This window comes from Spermophilus citellus (assembly GCF_964194105.1).
Source record: "Spermophilus citellus genome assembly, chromosome: 8".
NCBI lineage: Eukaryota > Metazoa > Chordata > Mammalia > Rodentia > Sciuridae > Spermophilus > Spermophilus citellus.
The window spans coordinates 51,122,566-51,148,523 of record NC_138189.1 but is presented as its reverse complement, the minus strand read 5'-3'; the positions used below and the strand labels follow the sequence as shown (position 1 = coordinate 51,148,523).

Genomic DNA, 25,958 nt, shown 5'->3' with positions numbered 1-25,958 from the left:
TATACAGAAATGCCTTTGATTTATGTGTGTTGATTTTATATCCTGCCACTTTGCTGAATTCATTTATTAGTTCTAGTAGTTTTTTTGTAGACCCTTTTGGGTCTTCTAGGTATAGAATCATGTCATCCGCAAATAGTGATAATTTAAGTTCTTCTTTTCCTATTTTTATGCCTTTAATTTCTTTTGTCTGTCTAATTGCTCTGGCCAGTGTTTCGAGAACTATATTGAATAGAAGTGGTGATAGGGGGCATCCCTGTCTTGTTCCAGATTTTAGAGGGAATGCCTTCAATTTTTCTCCATTCAGAATGATGCTAGCCTGAGGCTTAGCATAGATAGCTTTTACAATGTCGAGGTAAGTTCCTGTTATCCCTAGTTTTTCTAATGTTTTGAACATAAAGGGATGCTGTAATTTGTCAAATGCTTTTTCTGCGTCTATCGAGAGGATCATATGGTTCTTATCTTTAAGTCTATTGATGTGGTGAATAACATTTATTGATTTCCGTATATTGAATCAGCCTTGCATCCCAGGGATGAATCCTACTTGATCGTGGTGCACAATTTTTTTGATGTGCCTTTGTATCCAATTCGCCAGAATTTTATTGAGGATTTTTGCATCTAGGTTCATCAGAGATATTGGTGTGTAGTTTTCTTTCTTTGAGGTGTCTTTGTCTGGTTTCAGAATTAGGGTGATGTTGGCCTCATAGAATGAATTTGGCAGAGCTCCCTCTTTTTCTATTTCCTGAAATAACTTGAAAAGTATTGGTATTAATTCTTCTTTAAAGGTTTTGTAAAACTCCGCTGTATACCCATCTGGTCCTGGGCTTTTCTTTGTTGGAAGTCTTTTGATTGCTTCTTCTATTTCATCTATTGATATTGGTCTGTTTAAGTTGTGAGTATCCTCTGAATCAGTCTGGGCAAATCATATGACTTAAGGAATTTATCGATGTCTTCACTCTCTTCTATTTTATTGGAATATAGGTTTTCAAAATAATTTCTAATTGTCTTCTGTATTTCTGTAGCGTCTGTTGTAATATTGCCTTTTTCATCCCGTATGTTAGTAATTTGAGTTCTCTCTCTTCTTCTCTTCGTTAGTATGGCTAGGGGTCTGTTAATCTTATTTATTTTTTCAAAGAACCAACTTTTTGTTTTGTTAATTTTTTCAATAGTTTCTTTTGTTTCAATTTCATTGATTTCTGCTCTGATTTTAATTAATTCTTGCCTTCTGCTACATTTGCTGTTGTTTTGCTCTTCCTTTTCTAGGGCTTTGAGATGAAGTGTGAGCTCATTTATTTGTTGGTTTTTCCTTTTTTTGAGGAATGACCTCCAGGCGATGAATTTCCATCTTAAAACTGCTTTCATTGTGTCCCATAGATTCCGATATGTTGTGTCTGTATTTTCATTTATCTCTAAGAATTTTTTTATTTTCTCCTTTATGTCTTCTGTAACCCATTGATCATTCAGTAACGTATTGTTCATTGTCCATGTGATGTAGGATTTTTCCTTCCTTCTTTTATCATTGATTTCCAGTTTCATTATATTATGATCTGATAAAGTGCATGGTATTATCTCCACCCCTTTATATTTACTGAGGGTTGCCCTATGGCATAATATATGGTCTGTTTTTGAGAAGGATCCATGTGCTGCTGAGAAAAAAGTATATCCATTTGATGATGGTTGATATATTCTATATATGTCAGTTAAGTCTAGGTTATTGATTGTGATATTGAGGTCAATAGTTTCTTTATTCAACTTTTGTTTGGAGGATCTGTCCAATGGTGAGAGAGGTGTGTTGAAGTCACCCATGATTATTGTGTTGTGGTCTATTTGATTCTTGAACTTGAGGAGAGTTTGTTTTATGAACGTTGCAGGCCATTATTTGGTGCATAAATATTGATAATTGTTATGTCTTGTTGGTGAATGGTTCCTTTTAACAGTATATAATGTCCTTCCTTATCCCTTTTGATTAACTTAGTCTTGAAGTCGATTTTATTCCATATGAGAATGGCCACCCCTGCTTGCTTACGAGGACCGTGTGCGTGGTATATTTTTTCCCAACCTTTTACCTTGAGCCTGTGTATGTCTTTTCCAATCAGATGTGTCTCCTGGAGGCAGCATATTGTTGGATTTGTTTTTTTAATCCATGTTACCAGCCTATGTCGCTTTATTGGCAAGTTTAAGCCATTAACGTTTAGAGTTACTGTTGATATATGGTTTGTACTTCCTGGCATGTTTGATTATTTATCTCTTTTTTTTCTAATTTAGTTTGTTTCTCCATGATTAGCTTTCCCCCTGTCCTCTGTCTTTACCGAGGCACTTCCCGCTGATGGTTTTGGTTATTGTTTTTCATTTCTTCCTCGTGTAGAGTTTTGCTCAAGACGCTTTGCAATGCTGGTTTTCTGGCTACAAATTCTTTTAGCTTTTGTTTATCATGAAAGATTTTTATTTCATTGTCGTATCTGAAGCTTAATTTTGCTGGATACAGAATTCTTGGTTGGCATCCATTGTCTTTCAGTGTTTGAAATACGTTGTTCCAGGATCTTCTCGCTTTCAGCGTCTGTGATAAAAAATCCGTTGTTAACCTTATTGGTTTACCCCTAAACGTAATCTGCCTCTTTTCTCTTGTAGCTTTTAATATTTTCTCTTTGTTCTGTATATTGGATATCTTCATAACAATGTGTCTTGGCGTTGGTCTATTGTGATTTTGTGTGCTCGGTGTCCTGTATGCATCTACAATTTGTATATCTGTTTCCTTTTTTATTTCTGGAAAGTTTTCTGTAATTATTTCATTCAGCAACTTACTCATTCCCTTGGCATGAATCTCTGTGCCTTCCTCTATCCTGATGACTCGTAAGTTTGGTTTTTTTAAGTTATCCCAAATCTCTTGGATGTTTTTCTCGTGATTTTTTACCAGCCTGTCTGAGTTGGCTAGACTCTTTTCAAGATGATATATTTTGTCTTCATTATCTGACGTTCTGGCTTCTACTTGCTCCACTCTGTTAGTGATACTCTCGATTGAGTTTTTAATTTGGTTTATAGTTTCCTTCATTTCTAGAATTATTGTTTGATTTTTTTTTATAATCTCTATCTCCTGATAAAGATGCTTAACTTCTTCTTTTATCTGTTTATGTAATTCATTTTCAGTGTGATCTTTAAGGTTCCTTTCCATCTGTCTAAGGTGTTCCTTGAGGTCTTTATATGGCCATTTTTCTGATGACTCCAGGTCCTCCTGAATATTTAGGCTGTCCTTCATTGTTTGTACTCCTTTTCTTCCTTGCCTTTTTATGCTCATGATACTTCTTGTTCTGTTTGACTGCTGAGTTACTGTTTACTCTTATAAATGTATTTGATGCTTGGGAGGAGAGGTGTTAGAAGGGAAGGGAAGAAGTCACTAAAGAGAGTGAGTGTAGGCAGGTAGAATTCAAGAAAGGGGGAATAAGAAAATTGAAAAGAAATGAAAAGACAAAAGCAAAAAAGTGAAAAGAAAGAAAGAAAAAACGAAAAAATAAAAATTTAAAACCAAAAAAAAATTATAATGATAATAAACAAATGGAAATTAAAATTTAAAAAATAATAGTAATAATAATAGAATAAAAAGAATTAAAAAAATTGAAACCATTAATAAGAAAGTTGAAGAACAACAACAACAACAACAAAAAGTGAAAATAAAATTTTAAAAAAATACCAATAATAATCATTAAAATAATAATAATAATAATAATAATAATAAATGCAGTCATAGAGTTCAATTAACTTCTCTTCCAGTAGGTGGGAACTGGGCCAGGCTTCTCTTCTTGATGGGTGGAACCAATCACTGTGCCTCAGCTCTTCTTCCCAGACTGTGCGGGTCTCCAATCCTGAGTGCCTAGGGCCTTCTCTTGTGGTTCCTCAAGCGAGGCCCCGCTCACCTGTGATGCTCACCACAATACTGGCTACAAGCCGAGTCTGCTGCTCCTGGGAGCCCTGTTTCCATGGATGCCTGGGCACACCCTTTCTGTTTGCCTCCCTCAGACCCTAAGTTTGTAGGGCTTGGGTCTGAGGACCCCCAGTGAATTTGTTTGCCCTCAGGTAGCAACTCCCCTGGTAGCTGGTGCAAGGGACCTCTGTTGTCAGCAGAGGGATACCCTGGGTCTGACTATCGTGCTCAGTTGGCTTTTACCGACTAGTTATTTCAGCGGGATCATTAGTGCTGAGTCACGAGAAGCAGGCGAACCAGAACTAGAATGCAGCCCAGTCCGGGCTCGGTGTGTGCTGAGAGGGGCAGACTGTTCGCCCGGGATCCCCTTCAGCTCAACATTGCCTAGTGGTCCTGAGCGAACAGTATTTTGACAGTTTACTTCTCCCTATGCCCGCGCAGCTGAAGGGGTTAGAGACTTGATCTCTCCGCATCCGCCGCCATGTTGGATCGCTTAGATTTTAAATTGTCACTCATCTTATCAGCTGTTCCATTTAACTCGGCAGCTCACTCGCGCGGTGAAGAGTCTGCTCTATGGTGCTCCGCGGGAAGTGGCGGCGGTGCGGTGGCGGCCCAGCTGTGGCCTTCGGGACCCCCGGGAGGGGGTGCGGGCTGGGGGAGGGGAGGCAGCACCTCGGGGCCCGCGCAGGCCGGGTACTGGACTTGCAGGAGAGCGGGCGGGGTGGGGGAAAGAAATTGAGATCTAGATTTAGGGACTGAGAGTGGGAGGACAGCGGGGGAGAAGCAAAGTGGAAAGGCAGAGAGGAGAAGGAGAAGGGGCCGAGGGAGCCGGGCAGCTCAGGGGCTGCAGCCTTACTGCTCGCGCTGAAGTCGTGATGGACTCACTCCACCTTGGCTGGAATCTTGGCGGATTCACTCCACCTAGGCCCCTTTCTTGACATGGTGCTGAGTCTTTGTCGACAGATCTCCTTTAATGATCTTTACTTCATCTTTTAAGACGCGGCAACATACGCTGCGGGCGCGGCGGCGCGGAGCACGGAGCGGCTTACTCACTTCCCGCCGCCATCTTCCTCTCTCCTTTGTATCTTTGTTTCCAAAGACTATAGCTGGATTCTTCAGGATTGGTCTGAGTGGAGAGGTAGGAAAGAAGGGACAAAATTATGACATAAGTTGGGGCTGTTGAGGTTTCTTGTGGAGAAAACATTAAGTCATGAGATCTCAAGTGAGCTACTTTACTGAGCTTTTCCAGGACTCTTGATTGAAGGCCCCTGCTAGCCCCTAGAAGAGGAGCGTGTGCTCCAACCCACTTCCTAGATCTTTTTGTGCTTGCTCTCAGTTCCACACCTCATATTGTCTTATTGCACCAATCACCTATTAGCTACTATCAAGGGACATACTTTCACATATTTACATATTCAGTTGGATGCTCTCCTTATGGTCCTTCTTTGGGTATTGGTATCACAGACTATACCAACCATTTTGCCTTCTCCAAAATTCCCCAGTGAGATGTCTAGGTCATACACCCATTTTCCCAAAAATTATTTCATAGCATTCTTCTCTGATAGCAGCAATAAATCAGGTTGATGGATTTCTGACTTTCAGCACACATACAGCAAGAGAGCTAATCTCTACTTCAACTAGGATGGTATAGCTGTTTTCCTTTGTGACCCATTTGCTTGGCTTGGGAAGGGCAGTGCTTAGTTGTGTTTCTCTACATCTGAGAGGACATATCAGTGTTATGATTTAAGGGACAGGACTGTGGTCAAAATTATTATTTGGTTATCATTATATTTATTTATATTTATCCTTATAATGCCCCTTAAAGTTTAGAGAAGTTAAATGACTTTCAGAAGGTCACAAAAAATAATAAAAGTTATACTAGAAATTTCAACCTAGTACTGTATTAAAAACAAAAATCTAACCACCAAGTCTCATTTCAATACTATTATTGCCTTTAATTTTTATGGAAGTTTTTCATTTTTGTTCAGCTAGTAAGCCTTCATATGGTGGTCCCACCCATGTGTCTATTTCACTCAAAGGAAACATTTATCCCTTATTTCCCTAGTTAATTCCTACTCACACTTGAAATGCTTTGAGTTCTTATTCTGCCACTCAGAAACATTGGTCATTCCCAACCATGCAGTAGACCATCCCCATTTTTGGCAATTATATCTAATATAGTTGTATCAGTTACAGATAAAATTATAGACAAAAGTAGATTACGTTGTTTGGTGAATATTCTTTCATGCTTTTGCTGGTATTGTCCAAGTTTCCTTATGCTTTTTTACTGCTAGTTGATAGGTAGTCATATACTTTCACTATCCTCCAGCTATCTCATCTTCCTCGTGAGACCAGCACATAGCCCCTCATTTGCCAAATGGCCAAAGTACAAGAAGGAGTTCAATTTCACTTTAGCTAGTAATGTGTCTTTTAAAATCCCCTTGGCCATTCCCATAAACAGAGTCTGGGTCAATGACACTGCTCATTGTGGAGCACTATTGCGGCATGGAGAAGGACATAGGAACAGGGAGATTCTGTAGGGTGATGAGGAATTTGTCTTCAATCCTTCACACCTCCCTTCATTTCATAGGTTTCCTGTTGGAATCTATATCTTGTGTAATAATTCTCAGTTTTTCTATCCTATGTCTATTTTTCAAAATTTATTTATAATAGCATTTTGGGCATGGAGTTATCATCGAATCCACTCTCTTAAATTCTTTTCTTTGGCTTTTATTGTTCCTTTTAAATTTTTCCCCTGATTCAACCATTTGAGCGCCTTGATACTTTTTCATATAACATAATTTCAACATATTCAGAAAAATGAGAGGGAATGGTGTTGTAAGATTTTTAGGAAATTACAAGAATAAAAACTAATATTTTAGTTTTGACCAGGTTTTCCATGAATTAGATGAAATTTTCAAAAGATGATCCTATAAATATAGGTCATTCTAAAATAGTTTTGTTTAATATAAAATGTAGTAAATGGCTGGCTATTTTCTCAGCAAACTCATAGTCATCTGTAGCACTTGATTTCTAGATACAATACTAAGTGTGACATGCCCCAAGTTCTATCCAAATTTATATCCAAGAAACATGAGGGATCAACTGTATTTGAAAATCATGATTACTGATTATTTTTCTTGGGAAAAATTCTCAAAGAGCAAAGTTGACGTACTGATCTGAAAGTTTCAAATGATATATCCCATGATGTATACATTGTAAATACTACCTGATCTAAAAAGGGCTTTGCCACCATAAAAATTTACATTACCAAGTCATACAGTATAATCTAAATCTCACAGGGGAGACCTTCCTCTGTGCCAGGGGAACAAAACACAGCAGTAGGTTGCTTTTGATTTAGGATTGCTGCTACCATTGCAGAGAAAAACTGTAACCAAAAAAAAAAAAAAAAAAAAAAACTTGAATGACTACGATGATTTTAGGTAAATACCAGATCATGAACTCTGATTAAATCTCAGGAAGCTAAGTTAACTTCCCGTAGGCAGTATAAGCCTATTTATTAATATCAAACAACCTAAAGGTCAGTGTTTTTCAGAATCACAAATAAAAACCAAGTTAAATATTTTATTGCATTACATTTTTACATTTAGAGAAAGTGTCTTTCATTTGTATTTATTGAGGAATGTATCAATCCATAAATTCAACTAAAAATAAATTCCAAATGTTCTCAAACTTATTTAAGTAATCATTTTTCAGTCTTCCTGTTTAAATTATTTTTTCCATTTTTAAAGGAAATTAGTTTTCTGTATTTTCATTTTCCTACAAATTTTAATCCAGCATTTTTCTGAACTTTTGTTGGTATAGACTTTACTTATAAGTTAGTGAGAATATTTGACTCCAAAAGTTATAAATCGACTTAAATACTTTGCATGGTGTATGCTTTTCTATGTGTGTGTATATATATATGTCAAATCAGAAAACATACATATATACATATGAAAGATCTAAATATGTTCCTACAGTGCCATATATGTGTATATACATACACATATGGTATAGAATATAAGAAATATATTGTTTATTATAGATATATCACGTATACTTATTAAATTACTGGAATAGTTTGTAGTAAAATAGACAGCATGTTATAATTAAATTAGGAATATGTGAATTTAATTTCTATCCACATTATGTAATTTACTAAAGATTTGACAGCAAGCAAATTTTTCTACTTCTTAGCCTCAGTATAGTTTGTTCCTATGAGAATGATGGATCAAAGAATATTGATTTTCCTAGATAATATTGGTCTTCTAAGTATAGTACTGTCTTTAACTGTGAATATTTTGGAAACTGGTATCCTCCTGATAGTTCTAACCCCTTTTCAAAGAATGATACATAAAAAATACCAATGCTTTATCTGAAAGATCTTGTCAAACAAACAAACAAATATCTTCAATTTAACTCCATTAATCTTGGATTCTACAACTATTGGTCAGTTTCATTAATTAAAAGGTGAAAGGACTTGAACAGAAGATGTCTAAGATCTCTTTAATTTCTGGAATTCTACTGATTTAAAATTGTTTTACTAAGAAAAATATACTCTCTATATTTTTGTAAACTTTTGTTAAAAAGAGTCAAGATATCCTAAAACAAAACTGATATACTTGAAACTGTTTCTGCATTATCAAAAGTTATTTCCAGAAATATACTCTAGTCATTTCTGAGGAGCTTTGTGTCTCAAATAACAGCTCTTTTATATGTAAGATTTTGAGCAAATACCCAGCAGTATTGATGCTAAAGCCCTAGATAGAACTTCGTTCTGAAATGCACATTTGACACTCAAATCTCCCTACAATCTTTTTGCCATTCAGGCATCAAACCTACATTTTCATGTCTCCTGTAATCAAGAATACATTTTCTCACAAAATGACTCATTTTGATTGTGGATGGATGGATAGATGGATAGATAGATAGATAGATAGATAGATAGATAGATAGATAGATAGATGATAGATAGATAATGTATGTATACACATACACACATATATAAATTCTTTGTATTATATGTTATAAAAAACATATGATTTTATGGTATAATGTTCACACTGTTCTCAGAATACTTTTTTGGAATTATTTAAATTAAACTTCTGGAACCTCTGATGTTTCATGTAATGTGTGTAAAACAATTCTTATCTTGAAGATCTATAGTTGAGATGAATATGGATAGTATATGTAAAGTGTAAATCATTGTGCCTATGATATAATTTACAAGATAGTTTTAATTCCTTTAAGCAGCCTATCCCAGGAGGGAATTAGATGTACATGAGGATATTAAGAGGAAATCTTTGAAAGAAAACTTATGAAAGGATAAAGGGAAGCCTGGAACAGTGTTAGACTGTGGCACAGTTCTTTTCCCATGTACATTATAGGTTGAAGGAAGGATGATTGTCTATAACCATTTGAGACAGAATTGTACTAAGAGAGGAGAAAAGTTCCAGAGGACCTCAAGCCAACATTGTCTTTCATAGGATTTCCATACTTCATAGGCCTGAGCCTTTCTTATTATCTTTGCCATGCTCAATAATTCACTCTGGGTAACTTGTGGAAATCATGGCTTTGTTGCTCACATGATGAAAGGATTTGGCAACATAGCAGCTGCTGGTTTTGGTTAATTATCATCCCTGAAGGTGAAGGTCTGCAAGACAATTTTTATGGTTCCTATAATTCTTGACCTTTTTCAGCATAGACCTACTTCTGTGCACAGGAACAGGCTTTTATTATCATGTTGGCTTCTCTCCTTGAGAATTCAGCAGATGCAGGTTCCTGGATGAACTGTAGTCCTAGTAGCTTCTTTAGATCTCAACACCTCATGTGGTCCTTGTTCTCTTCTTCACTATCCATTCCAAATTTTCCTCACCCATAAAACTGGGAGATGATGGTTTTGTCCTGCTTGGTGATTTGAATAAATACCTTATTCTTGGTAGTTTTACACATATCTACCTATCCCATTGCCTTCTGCTGCTCAGTAGCAATTACCCTTACCATCATGGTGACTCTTCCTCTCTAGTAATCCATAACAGTAATCTATAACTGTTAGCTCAGTGGAATTTTTCTTGAAAAGGGGAATAGAGTACAACACAGATTTAACACATTATTGCAAAGTGAAGAATGACTACACACATTTTAGAGCGTTGCCTCCAACTTTAGCTGTGCCTTAAAAGATCTTTCCAGCCCTCTGCAGTTCTCATTATTTCTGGATGATGACCTTTATGTAGTGGTGTACTGGAATCAACCTGTACAAGATAACAACATTTTAGAACATTTCTAACTGGATGAGATTCTATTGGTAGCTTCTGTTGGCATGGAAAAGATGTGTATACCACATAAATGTGTAAATATTACAAATGTATCTCCAATGAGAGTCAGTTGTTAAATATTTACCAGCACATCCTTAAGTGTGTGATACTCTCACACATCCGAGACTGTGAACAGAATAGTCTGGTTGAGTGATAAGCTGTATTGGATATTATGTTTATGGATCAAGACTTCAGAGCTCCCAGTGATGGCTGAAGCTCTATTGGTGTAATAAGCAAGCAAACATCATATTCTGGGAAAAATATATCTGAGAAGATGAACCCATTAATGTTTATGTGATTGAAGGAATCCAACATAGTTAACTTGCCACCAAAATAATATTGCCATGTTGGTGGCTCAGTGTTAGGATTTGAGGTTTGAAAGAAGACACAGCCTTCTTTAAATTGTATTCAGACAATTGCTTTACATTTTAGTGTCAAGAAAATTTACAGTTGATATTAGTATTGCAGATATAGTACATCTGAACTTGATTAAAAATTATAGTTGCCTTTTTCTTTTTCCCTTCTTTTCTTTGTTGATCTCAACAACATATATTAGCAAAGATGATAGTAATCACTGAGGTTATGATTCATTTGGGTACATACTATAAATTGTATGTTAAAATAAATAGCCTAAAAAATTATACATTGGTAGATTTTCAACATTTCCTAAACTACCAGAATACTGATGTCTTTCATTTCTCTCCAAAACAATAAAACAAAAATAAAATGAAAAGAAAAATTATTAAGAAATTTTTAATATAAGATTTTAAGTTATAGTTCTAAATTTATTTTAAAAATCAGTTCTGAAGGTTAATCAATTTATATTTATATATATACTGAGGTCAAGTTTTAAGTTAACTTGGAAGACAAGATATTTATATTTCTAAATCTAAATTTACCTGAAAACAGAATTGATAAAGTAATAGATTTTGGAAATAACTTCATAAATCATATAATTTATGTCCATTTTATACCTAAAATGTCCAGAATACCTAAGTGGTTAGCATGTAAAGGAAAGATATTTATATAGCCCAAGATTCTAGAGGCTAAAAAATCCAAACAATATGGTGCCAAGTCCTCTGGTGATGGGCCCCCAGGTGCAACACAACATAGTAGAGAAGAGGAAAGAGAAATGGTTACATGCAGAGGAAGCCAAGCACAAGGAATGGCTTTGCTTTATAACAATCTTCTCTAGAGAAAACTAACCAAGTCGTATTGGAACTGTGTTAATCACATCTAAAGGTCAAGCCATCATGAAATAATCATCTTCCACTAGGTCCAACCTCTTAAGGATTCACCACCTTTTAATATCTTCTATTCGGCAGATGATCTTTATTCAAACCATAGAACTTACTAAGTTATTTTAAAACTAATGAATTTAATTTGATTAATTCATTTTGCAGTCACATATAAAGACTAGTTGCTCCAGAGAGGAAAGACAATTTTCTTTTTTATTTTAATAGGGGAATTTGGTTATTTGCCAAGGTGTTCTTAAATTTGCAATCCTCCTGCATATAGTTTCCCAGTAGTTGGGATCATAGGTATGTGCTACTGTGCCCTAGTAGAGCTAAAGAAAAACATAGAAGTAATTAATAGCAGCTTTGGGAAGATACCATAATATGAAAAAAATTATATTTTAAATAAATTTTCACTGAAGAAAAATATTTAATAATCAAAACTGTAATAAGACTTATTATATTGGTACATATATGCTATTAAAGAGAATAACTATTCTATTTGCAATGGGGAGTCTTATAATAAGCAAACTAATGAATAAGTGAACTTCCATTAATATGTGAGGGCAAATGGCCATTTTATTCTTTTAATATTTATTTTATCACAATTGAGAATAAATGTTTTCTCAAAATTCATTTAGCATTTTATATATATATAAAATGCTAATATATTTACAAAATATATATATTTTGTAAATGTTTAATCAGTATCTCACTTTTCTTTATTATTTGATCTCCCAATATGCATCAGCTTTAGTGTACTACATATATTATAGTAGTAGTTGAAATAATTTTTTCTGTGGTTTGCTTTTTAATTGATTATATTGTTTTTGAGTTAAGTAAGTTAACTAAGGTGGTAAGTAGTTTCTTTTGGTCATTTGTCTGTATTTATCCATCTATTTCTGTGAATATTTATTTTCAAAGTACTTTTATTTCTCAGTCTACACTTAACTATTGGTACTTCTTAGGAAGCTTTTCCTAGGGAGATGTAAACTACACCAAATTCAAGCTGTGACCAAGTGCTGATGACCCTCACATTTATATTATCGGCCCAAATGTCTCCTGTGCTCTAGCCAGATTCCTGTAAATTGCCATCTGGGTGTTCCCCATTCACCTCCGATCAAAGAAATCTCAAATTATACTTGACAACATTTTCTCTCTCCATAAATTTGCTCACCTCTAGTTAACAAAAATAACTGTTCCATGTGATGGGCTTGAACTGTGTGATCTCTGCTATCCTCTCCCCTCTACTCTTGGGTCATTAGTGTCTCTTAAATCTACCATTTCATCTTCTTTCCATCTGCCACTGTCTTTGTTCAAATGTCAATTTCTCTCATAGAGAAACTTATTTCTTTCCAATCCTTGAAATTGATCTTTCTAAAGTTTCTGTGCTAATACTTCTATTTTCATTTATCAAATCTAATCTAAAATTTTGTGTGGAAAAATATAGTTAAACTTGTTAATGATATATTCTTAATAGGATTTTGAGAATTATATCCATTAATATTGATTTTTGGTATCATTCAAATATTATCATTTTCATAATTGAATAAAAATGTGTTTTTAAAGTGCAGCAGCATGAATAAAACTCTTCTAGAGTTAAGATATGTTGATGGCAGCAGGAACATTACAAATGTTTTTGGTAAAAACAGTCTCACAATTAGACTTCTAATGATACCTCTGGTTGCATTGAAAACCAGTGATGTTTATAACACCTGTGCTACTAGACAGCTTTCCAAACTCCTGACAGAAACAAGTAGATGAAAATAAACAGTCAGACCTTGACATTATTAAATGATACATGAGACAGTTATGCTAATTTAACCTTTGACTTATCTATCATTTACTACCCAAAATCTCTTTTGAAGTAAAATTTTCATTCCATTACTTGAAAAATGTGAGTCTGCACATATTTTTTCATTAAAAAGACATTAATTTTTCTGAGAAATCACTAGAAAATTGAATCTCTATTTGATTTCAGAAGGAAAAACTAAATAAAACATGCATATATTTTTATGTCAATTAATTTTACAAATCAACCTTCACCAAGATTTTAGGTTAAAATGATAACTGCTTGTTTTATTTATAATAAGTGAAAAAAGACTATCTTTTTTATACTATGATGTCTTTTTATTTTGCAGCAAATGAAAATAATCGTGGATTTATAAAATAAAATAGTGATGGTTTGTTATTACTGGAGCTGAAAGAATGAATGAGAATGAAAGTAGGAATTTTCTCAATTTATTCTGTTCTATTATGCTGTTGAGGACTGGTTCTGTTTTGCTTTATACAGGTGATTAAAGCAGTAGAGGAAGGCTACCGTCTGCCAAGCCCCATGGATTGTCCTGCTGCTCTCTATCAATTAATGCTGGATTGCTGGCAGAAAGACCGGAATAGCAGGCCCAAGTTTGATGAAATAGTCAACATGTTGGACAAGCTGATTCGCAACCCAAGTAGTCTGAAAACTCTGGTTAATGCTTCAAGCAGGTAAAAACCAGACCTGAGCAATTTCACTGAATGTATCTCATTCGGAAAGATGCCACAAATATTTCATCAATTAAATCATTCTTACATACATGTTAATCTATGAATTTGTAAGACACTGATATATTTGAATATAGCTTTTTGTCTTATAATGAAGGAAATATGTGATAATACTTAAAAGCATTGTTACCCGATATGATAATTAATGTGCCTGTTGCAGGAAAAAAAAATTAGCTACATTCAGGTAGCAATAAAAAGATAACACTCAAGTGCTGTGTTTTTATATGTTTTTGGAGGATAGGTGTAGATTGAGGAATAAAGAAAGGCCATTTAAAACCTTATATATTTTATATTTTAAACCAGAAATGTCTAACCAAAATTACACTTTGATTTCTTTAGAATACATTTTAGCATCTGTAATTAAATATAAATAGGTTTAGTGTTTTTATTTTATGAGTACTGAAAACTTAGATACCATTTTGCTCATATTCAGTTACATAAGATTATTTGGTTAATCATTTAGTGGGCAGTTTGAGCAAGATTTAAAGCTGACAAATAAGTAATCTTGTGAAGAAAATTTGTGTGAGCAAATATTCGTATTTCTACTTTTCTGAATGGCAGCATAAATGCATTTAATAGTGTTGCACACTTGTAAATTATGTTTTTTCATTATCTAAAAAACTTCCATTTTATTCTAATATATATCAGTTTGATTATAAACTAGAAAATTTACCAGGTTGTTGTTTTAACTGTGATTGAAGCAGTTGTCTATTTTGACAAGAAATAATATTATGCAGATAACTGAATTGTTTGCCTGTTAGTGTGAACTAAATGAGAAACAATTTGTGGATCAAGTTACATAAGTTCTATGATTCTGACATAGCATTTGCTTACTAGACTAAAGGTCATTTTAAATATAAATGAGGAAGAATTGTCAAAATCTGTTAAGGCATCATTGACTTCCTGAGGTAACAAATGCAGAATGAATCTTTATAGAAATTTTTTTTTTCTGTGTGTTGCTCTCTAATGTCTAATCTTAAATCGCCTATTGTCATGTAAATTATTAAGCCTTTTCTGCTTATTTGAATTATGTTGTCACATATGGACATAGGAGAGGAAATAATAAAAGAAATTCTTAATGTTCTAAATTAAATTGTTTGGCTATCATCATTGAGCTTGAGAATAGTTTAAAATTTTTAAGAATTTACACATTTTCTTCTTAATACATGGAATTTGGCTTGCTAGGTTTTGTTTGAGCAGGTTCACTATTGTTTTTTCCTTCCTTACTCATGTCACAAGATTTGGTGGTTTCAATAAGATGATTTTCCAACATCTTTTAGTTTCTTGGAATTATTTCTTTCAATTATTTTGTGTTCTAACTTACTAAGACTCTCTTTTCTATTATCATATTGTAGGTCTTGTTTTTACCAGAAATTGAAACTCTTGCATTTCATCTTCAAAGTCATACTTTCCAACTATTTTCTCCTAAATTTCTATCTCAAACAATATTTGGAACCCATTGCATAATAGTTAAGAATTACTGAAACTTATTCATTTAATTATTCAAAAAATACACACCATTCTGTCCGTGTCATACTGTTGGCTAAGTGCTGATTATACGGCATTAGGTAAATAGACCTAGATATGTACTTTTATGCTACCAACACACAGTTGGAGGAGAGAGATATTGAACAAAATAAAAGTTGCAAAAACAGTTGTGTTCAGTTTTGGAGTAGAGAGTGAGAGTAGAAGTCAAAAAGATAACTTGGAGGCATTAGTGACTGTGCAAGTGAGACATATGTGTTGTGTTTGTCAGTTTTTCATGACTGTGATACAAATACATAACAAGAACAACTTATAGAAGAGATTTATTTTGGCTCATAGTTTCAGAAGTTTCAATCCAAAAGAAGAAACATCCTGGTGGAAGGGAACGGCAGAGGAAAATAGCTCAGCTCATTGTCACTATGAAGAAAAGAAAAGGAAGGGGTTGGGGACAAGATGGTTCTCTTGGGCATGCTCCCCACCACAGTGATCTATTACTTCCAACTAGAATCCACCTTTTCTACAGTTTCCACCTCCTACCAGTAGTCCACCAAATTATTAATCTATCAAATGCATTAATCCACTGAAGACATTAGAGCCCTCATCATTGAATCCCTTCCCAAAAGTCTCACCTCTGGACATTGCTGCATTGGAGACTAAGTCTTCAACACATAAGTTTTTGGGGGGACAAAACTATAATAGGTATCATAAGGTAGTGAGGAAAGAGAAGTGGTCAGATATCAGTGTATTCAAGTTAGAATGGAGAGTTATGTGCATATTCTGTGGATTTATTGCAAGGAGAGTGAAGACAAGGTACACTATTGTATTATTATATTGAGGATCATGAGTGTAGGAGATGTGTGTGGAACGATGAGGACTGCAGTATCAGACATGCTGGCATGATGTTCCTATGAGAAATGTGAAACCTAGTCTGGAGATAAAAACAAACAAACAAACAAACAGAAAAAACAGATGACATTTGAAGCCATGACAGTGAGTAAAATTGACTAGAGTACAGTGAAGTTATAACTCAATTAGTGAAGACATAGGGATAAGTTCTGACTCCCTCCAAATTTTAAAGTCAGCCAAAGAGAAAGTCAAAGTCAAAGGAGATTGAGGAATAGGTAGGAACACAAAATCGTCCCCCCCACAAAAAAAAGGAGAGAATATTAATTCAAAACAATGTTGAGATAGAGTGGATTTCAGGAGAACTATGGTAATGGTGATGGTTGTTTATTTCATACAGGTCAGTCATTTTATAGATTAAAAGTGTTCATTCATTTTGACAAAATAGAGATTATTGCTCACCTTAACTCAATCAAGAATTGGGTTTTGTAGAAACCACACTCAAGTGGATTGAAATGTAAATTGAATGTGAGATAAATGCAAATACTATGAGTACAAAGACAGATATTTGTGTTCTGTATCCTATGGTTGCAATATAATTAGGTAATCTCCAATTTATGAGCATGTAAATTATTTTTTACTTTCAGGTACCTTTTAGATGCATTTCTAGAAATCATCATTGATATCTCATTTTTATTATTACCAAAGTTTGCAGATTTGTTTACCTTAAAGCAAATAATGTTTGGGTTGGTTATTTTCAATTTTTATATGTTTTTGAATTAATTTATTTTCTAAGTTCTGATACTTACTCTAGGTGAAATAACAATCACCCTAATATAAGAACAGAAAATAAAGAATAAATGGCTTCAGAACTTCCTGAAATATTAACTTAAATAAGCATGGGTTTTTTAAGTACTCAGTGGACTGAGTTTATGTTGTCGTGTACTTTGAACCATTTGCTTTCATGTTAGCATTTGTATATTTTCCCTGTAACTATATTTATAGTCTCAGTAAATTTTGTTTAAAAAAGCATTAAAGTGTTCTTTTAATATTTATGTTTTATGTGTTTTAGAGTATCTAATTTGTTGGCAGAACATGGCCCTCTAGGATCTGGGGCCTATAGATCAGTAGGTGAATGGCTAGAAGCAATCAAGATGGGCCGGTATACAGAGATTTTCATGGAAAATGGATACAGTTCAATGGACGCTGTGGCTCAGGTGACCTTGGAGTGAGTAATTTTTTTCTGATAATTTTTATGTAATTTCTGGGGCAAGAAAAATTGTTCAGAAACCAATTTGGATGAGAACAAGGGAAATCAGTTAACCTCTGTCCATGTGTGGCAGTTTTCAAAGAAACCTCATCTTTTTTAGCCTGTATTGTTAACAACTGCATGGTTAATGCTTTTTGTGACCAGTATCTTTGTGTTTTTTTTTTTTTTTTTTTTTTTGCTTCAAACAAATAGTATTTGAATATTTGAATAATTGGAATAAGAGCTCCATTGCAAAGTACTGGTATTTTGTGTTGTGGAAAAAGATGTTTTCTTGAGAAGTTTTTATACTGGTACCTATGTTATATGAATGTAAATACAAAACAAAACAAACTGTAAGCACAATTGGTATGGCTAATCCTACATAACAACAAAACATATTCCTAAATTTCAGTTCTCTACGATGAATATCCAGGTAACAACAGCTTAATCAAAGCCTCTTTGGCAGGAATCTCATTTAAAGTCTAAGTGGTGCATCTTATATTCTTACAATCCAAGAATATCCTAGATCCTGCCTTCAATTTGTTATTTGGTACAATCTCAGTGGAACCAATTGTGCCCTTTTCTGTTTGCACGTTTAAGATAAAGCTTATCAAATCTAATTAAATAAAAATCACTAGAGTTAAATATAAAATCATTTAAGGTTGTAAGTTGTTTGTATTTTATTATATACTCTGTATGTGTAATTATTTTAGCCTACTTGTTATTTGTGAAAATTAACTGTCCTTATGGTGGTTCCATCTAGACTACATTACCATTAATGATAGCTTACATCAAATTACCTGCAAACTCAAAGGTTAAAATATTGTTGTAAGGATTAGAAAATGTTAAAATACTCTAAACCACTAAATCACTGTCTTGATATCATTACTTCCCAAAATAGGACCATTGAAGAGTTCTCTTCCCATCTCTGTTGTTCTGCCACTCTTTAATTCATTAAATTCACTGCTCATCCCCACAAAAGGTAACAGGGTACCATCATTTATCACTAATTAATGTCACATTCTCAGCATTCTCTAACTTCATACCGAGAACTAAACTGACCTAAATTGCAACCACTCAGCACTCAGCTTGCTTTCCTGACTCATTTAGTCCCATCCTCACTGTCACCGCCAGACCATGCCTACTTGATGACATGTATGCTTTGCCCATTATTCCTTTGGACATGTGTGCTATATTTAAAATAGTATACAGAAAAAATTATTGATTATTTAAAACTATTTTTACATGATTGCTATTTAATTTTTCAGTAAAAATGGTCATTTTAATTTATTAAAGTCATTTGTCATTTTATATTAAAATGATACTGTAGGTATTTCTTCTACCCAATGTTGGATTACTTGTAAATATATAATAAAATTATTTGCATTAAACAATGTCTCTTTTTTATTAAGATAGCATATATTCTTATATGTATACACACACACACACACACACATATATATGTATATATATATATATGTATATATATATAATTTAATCTACTTAGTTTTTATTTCTTTATTGACTGAACTGTTGTAATCAGAATGGTTTTGCACTAATTATTTGTGTTGTATTTCTTTGGGGCCTCCAAATACTATAAATATGCTGAGTATGTATGCATTATAGTTTCACTTTTCTTACTCTTTGCTATTTACTTTCCTGTGTGCTCTTCATATCACCAAAACTCTCTTCATTGTGTATGTCTTCTTTCTCAAGTTTTAACAACCTCTTCTATCTTCTTATAATGGTTCTTCTCTAGCTTCTTGCTTCTTGCTATACAGCCTCATTCAGATATTTTTGCATTTTAATTTATTTACTCTGACCCAAAGGGGAAGGTAAAACTAGGAGACTTAGTATATTTCCAGTCCAGCCAATGTTGGTCTTCTGATGTCCACTGCTTTAAATTCTCAGGGCCCATAATCATTAACATATTCCTTACTAGGAATTAGGGCTACAAATCCTAATGCCAGTAAAACTGACTTCTTAGAGAATCCAGCAACACTAAATATATATTCTCTTCTTTACTGTGCTTTTGAATCCACAGTTTTCCTAATAAGTAAGAAAATATTTATCAAGACACTATGTTAAATAACATACAAAATGAGGAGTAATCAGTTATTTATTCAGTTAAGAATTTATAAAACAAAAAAGATAATCTGTGTATTTATCTTGCTCTTCAACAAAAAAATAAAAATAAAAAACCTAGTAAAAAAAACTAATTATTAATAGCAAAGGAAAAAAGGATTATCAACAAAAATGCAGGACAGCCTGATAATGATTTTTCATACCTTCTCCACCAAATATGTAAATATTAATTTTATGAAGCCCATATAATGCTATAATAAAATAATAAAATATTATATCTAGAGTTATTGTTGTGGCCTGTTAGATGCAAGAATACATCCATAGCTCTTGTCAATATTTAGAAAAATATTTAAATCAACTTTAAATAAAGCAAATGCTCAAACTGCCATGTATAAAACATTTGTTGAAATTGTTGACATCAAATTTGTTTTCATAGTTGATTTAGAACAAGAAGAGTTAAAACACAATTTTTCAGAACCATAATGCTTTGGTAAAAATGTACTTCATGAAGTTTTAGTTTTATTTCTTTATGGACTGTTTGCCAGTACATGCATATATGTATGAATGCAGAAACATGAAGAATTTGAAGATTTGGGAGTCATTGCATATTCCATGAAATAACTTTCAACCTTAGTTGTTTCTGTGTGTTGGTCTCTCTGCCTATACCATGTTAATCAGTGTACAGTTTTCATATTTGAATAACTGTTGTGAGGTAATGACAAAAGGTGTACTATCATATATAAGTGCACTGAGTTGTTGTTGACAGGGAATTGTAAGCCTGAGGCATGTTTCAAATTGATTCCAAAGATCTGAATTAAAGACAAAGTCACAGCTGCTTTTTTGACTTCTTGTCAGGCCAGTACTGTCAACTTTTGGTTATTCAAAAAATGAGCAAAACCCAATGAATTCAAATATTATACCAATTGTATACAAGCTAAAGGCATCCATGTTAGTACCAGTTCATAAAATTGAGTCTTAAAATATTAAAATTGACATTTTCCAAATTTAGAGCCAAAATGTGTGCAGATTATTGATAATTTAATAAATCTAATTGAATTAAAGTCAAGATGCATAATTTAGTATGTAAAATATATATGTGTAGGAGAATTCCATATCTTTGGTGTTCTATGTAGTTAAGGAAAAAATCCAAGTCTAGCCCTTACCATGTATTACCTAATGAAAATGTTAATAGGCCATGATTAAATCTCCTTTTGCCAAATATAAATATACCAACCTTGTACAGTTGCTATACAAATGATTATAAGGATTATTTTTAAAAAATATACCAAAAAAATGGAACTGTATGACAAAACCACAAAAGAAGCTAAAAACACTGAATTTTAGTGAATGTTCATTAATCTCTCTTCTCCCTTCTCCTATCAAGCCAATGTTGATGAGTTTAAATTCTAGAAATATAGCTACCAGGTATGTATGTATAGCAGAAAGGAGAAGAATGAGCAAAGAAAGGAAACATCCACAAATGGATTAATTTTACCCTGAATAATCAAGAGTTCACTTAAATATCAGCTAGACACATCTTATAATAATTTATTTTTTCTTCTACTAGTTTGTAATCATGAAATGATAAAACAGTGTTTTTGCATTGTTTAAAGTTATGAAAAAAATGTTTAAAAAGATGATGAATTGTAATCCTAGCAGTGGAATTTTATTTTACTTGCAGCTCTTCTAAAACGAATCATGTGTTGGCAATAAAATATAAACTATTTTATATAAAAACACTATTCTTAACATATGTAAATAGGATTATATTCATTGGAATTGACATTGGATATTACTTAAGATTATGTATGGTCATTATGAAATTAATAGAATATATTTATATCTTTATTAATTTTTATGTTGTGCTGAGGATCAAACCCATTTAAAAGGGAGACACACTAAAAATTACCTAACTAAAAATATCTTACATAGAAAAACAAAATGAGAAAAATTGTGTATCATGCACCATTTCCAAATATTTCTTTCAAAAACCATTGTATATATGGCAGGAACATAATCACTATATATAAATATTTTTCTCAAATTTCTGTCATTATTACTGCTAATCTGATCGTTTAATACATGCATTAGATATAAAATGGAAATTGTTGGAAGTAATAAAGAGTGTGAGACAAACCACTTACAATACTTCAATAATGCATTTATCAGTATTAGAATAAGGGCATTTAACTTGTGCTATAGACAGTTTCTAATGTCATTTCAATTCTCAAAGGAAGTACCATTAAAAACATGATTGAAGGGGTTTCTAAAGAAACTACTTAGAATAACTTATTGAGAATAAGTAAACATGAATAAAAAAATCTTATATTTCCCTAATGTTTCACTGAAAATAATATTATATGGATATATATATATATATATATATATATATATATACACACACACACACACACACATATATATATATATATATATATATATATATATATATATATACACACACATTACCTCAAAATCATGCTATTTTTGTCCTTTAATTTGATATTTTAAATGACAATTCTACTGGGCAAAGTGACACATGCCTGTAATCCTGGCAGCTAGAGCAACTGAGGCAGGAGGATCACCAGTTCAAAGCCAGCTCAGCAAAAGTGAGGTGGTAAGCAATTCAGTGAGACCCTGTCTCTAGATACAATACAAAATACGGCTGGGGATGTGGCTCAGTGGTCAAATATTCCTGAGATCAATACCAGGTACCCCCTTCAAATGACATGATTTAAAGAAAAACAATAACATCCCATTAAAGACACACATTATTTAAGGCAATATGCAAAATGCAGTTTGATATTTTCATAATTCCACTTCTCCTTTGAGGAGAGGGGAATGAAAGGAAGTGCAAAGGAGGGAGAAAGAGACAAAGTGAAGGTAGAGAATGAATTTTAGTGGTCTGACCATCCATATGCAACTGAGAGAAGCATCAAACAATAAATTGATCTGAAAATAAACTTTTATGCTTGGTTCACTGGAAAGATAGAAATGATTTTAACTTAAAACCTACATATCTAAAATAAGCAAACTTTACTTTCCCTTAAACACAAATTCTATACCATATTTATTAATCAAATTCCATTCATCAAAACATTTACTCTTTAGTATTATTTCATGGAAAAATGTATAGTCTTTGTGTGGTCAAGTCATTTCCAGAGAAAGAAGTCATATTTACGAGTTAAAGCAGTGGATACAAAAATAAGTCAAACTACAGATTTGATGTTATTCCAACCAAACAACCAGGAGTTGGAATATGGAACATATACATACAAACTCCTTTCAAATTAAAGTTTTTTTATTGTATACGAAATTTCCATGATGTTTGAGTTGGAAAAAAATCTATGAATTACTTTTTCAAGTCACTAAGAACTGTAATTGTTATTCTCAAAAATATTATTTCTAATAATTAGTATAACAATTATGAATTATATAATTTAATGATATGCATATGTGTATTTAAATATATATTTATATTTCCCAGATTGTATTCAGAAATATAATTTAGTATGTGATAGAACATATATTTTAAAATATCAATTCTAGTCCTAATTAAAATGTTTTGCAGAACTTGATGGTTTTTAGGTTATGAAATTTAAATTTTGTTCTTTTTATCCTGACTTTGATCTGCACTGTACTAGTGAACACCTATGAATACCTACATCTATACAATTTTCATGATTCATGAAACATGTGGAGACATAATATTAATTAGCCCATAATGGAAACTGTCATGAAATACAGATCCACTTACTATAGTCTCATCAAAAAAGTTTGTGCTTGGTTTCCTTCTTTAGATATCTTCTTTCTTATGGAATTTTCAATATTTGATGATATATGTGCAAATTTCTGGTTTTACAAATGAATAAACTGGTGCATTTTAGTTTGACATGGCTTTGCTCAAAATCATTTTTAAGAACAATGAAAAATTAAGAGTATGAATTTTGTGATCAGGTAACTGGTTTTGGTTCTATTCTTGCTACTTACTGACTGTGCCATGTAGCCAAATGACTTAAATTCTCTAAGAATGTGTTAACTAATCCATAAATGGAAATTTTAAAAATAATCTATATCTTAGGTTTTAATATTTTACTAGCAAAGAAGGAGATGTGTATTAAGTGCTACCTATTATATTTATGTTTAGTGATACAATTCTCAACCTGGGGAGATTTTGCCACTCAGAACATTTGTCAATGTCTGAAGGCATTTTCTTTCTTTTAACAACAAGGAAGGATTGGTGGTGGTACAGTGCTGCTTTTATCTAATGGGTTGAGCTGGGGTGCTGCTGAATATCCCATGACATACAGAACAGCCCCCAAGAACACAGAAGTGTCCAGCTCATGATGTTAATAGGAACAAACATGAGAAATTCTGTTAAGTTGAAAAGAGACAAGATTAAATTCAAGTTTTTTTTTATTCTTAGTTTATCATTACCTATTATAGTCAATTTCATCACTATACTAACAATAGTTATTTTGCTTCAAAGTAATATTTATTGGCTTCTAAGTTTTGCTGATGATTCTCTTCCATGACACATCTATCATTATTATTTAATATTGTGATTTAGCATCTTGTAACTGTAATAATATCTAAATTTAATATGCATATTTTAATAATAAATATATCTTCATCATAAGTATCAATAGCATTTAAAAATATTTTTTGGTTACTTGTCATTTCCTAAAACCTTCACAGGAAATCAAGAAACTATAAAGGGAAAAAAGAAAAGATATTATTTCAGTAAGCAATTTTTTGCAATATCAATATAGATGGAGTAAATTTAATTTTTATTCTCTGATAATTAAGAAAATCTTTTCAGTTCATTTGAAACAATTTAATTTTGCCTATAATAATCCTAATGTCATTGTCTTCTACATTCTAAAAAAAATCTGAAATGAATACATTTACTGAATGCAGAGGTACTTCATTATTAGCCTAATCTTTTCAAAAAAGCAATTTTATAACATGCCAAACAATTTTTTCATTTAGCATTTTAAATTATTGATGCTCATTTTTCCTATACCTAATGCATATTATTTTCCAACTATACCTGAATCATTACATTTGTCAAATACACACTTTATGGGAAGAGCATTCTTAAGTTTCTATGAAATAACATTGAAAAATCATAGGTGCATGGGTGCAGGAAGCTTCATAATATGCCTGGCTAGTTTAGAAATCTAAACATTTGTAATCTTCTTTGAATAATGTGCTTGTTTTAAAAAAACATAAGAAAAGTATCTTGTTTGAAGGACTTTTTGAAAGTGTGTAATTTTCAGCTCTAAATTTCAGTAAAGTTTAAATGTTATTTGATAAAGGAGAAAAGCTCTGGTATTTTGAGTTCAAAGCAAAAATTAACATAAAATATTGTTATAAGAGCAATGTATTGATGATTATTCCCTAAGGATATCTGTTATACATAATTATTTTATAGAATGATTCATTTAAACTGTTCAGTCTTCAACCACTTGACTGTAAAATTTTAAATAAATATTTTGCGCTCCATGAAAAAAAAATGCACATGTTATAGGTTCACAATTTTAAAACTGTTCAATGAAATAGAACCTTTCAAGTTCAATACTTATTGGTAAGATGTGAAAATGTGTATATTCACCACTCTGTGTCATTAAAATCATTCTGTTTACCAAGAGGGGCGAATATGTTTTGTATAATTGCCTGTTATAGATACCTCATTGTCTGCAAAAAGGTTTTTTAGAGGTACAATTTCAGAGACTACCTTTGATATTTGGACCCTGAATGTCTAAATTGGGACTGAAATTTACTAGTTTCTGCAAGAAGTTTGCCCCAGCGTGAAATTTTGAGGTGTGCTACAAATTGAACCAATACATACATCCAATGTGTGCTTTCTTCATGCAGGGATTTGAGACGGCTTGGAGTGACTCTTGTCGGTCACCAGAAGAAGATCATGAACAGCCTTCAAGAAATGAAGGTGCAGCTGGTGAACGGAATGGTGCCATTGTAACTTCTGCTAATGTCACTTCTTCCAGTGAATGATTCTGCACTTTGTAAACAGCCCTGAGATTTATTTTAACAAAAAAAGGGGAAAAAGGGAAAACAGTGATTTCTAAACCTTAGGAGAGCTATGTCTCATCCACAGAATTTGTAATCAGTGTTTTACTAAAATTTCCATATCTTCCTCTCAGTTTCTTCATTTTTCATGAAGCAACAATGACCTTCAAAAAATAAGAACAAAAATACTATCTTATGTTACATAAAAATCCTCACTACTACTTCTACAAAATTTTTACATGAAAATACAAATA

The 25,958-nt window shown here is 32.8% G+C and overlaps 1 protein-coding gene across 9 annotated transcripts in view; it reads left to right on the top strand.

Moving 5' to 3' along the window:
* Window positions 1-25,665, top strand: part of EPHA5 (EPH receptor A5) — a gene marked incomplete at its 3' end in the record, with an annotated part of 318,653 nt that extends 292,988 nt beyond the window's left edge. For 7 of the 9 annotated variants that reach the window (XM_081303958.1, XM_081303957.1, XM_081303956.1 and 4 more), the window contains 3 exons: window positions 13,759-13,952; window positions 17,410-17,565; window positions 25,552-25,665. In XM_081303958.1, the coding sequence (XP_081160084.1) occupies window positions 13,759-13,952; window positions 17,410-17,565; window positions 25,552-25,657 (456 nt within the window). Of the gene's footprint in view, window positions 1-13,758; window positions 13,953-17,409; window positions 17,570-25,551 lie in introns of those variants that run through there. The other 2 variants (XM_081303960.1, XM_081303959.1) reach the window with 1 other exon arrangement.
* Between the last annotated feature and the right edge of the window lie 293 nt (window positions 25,666-25,958).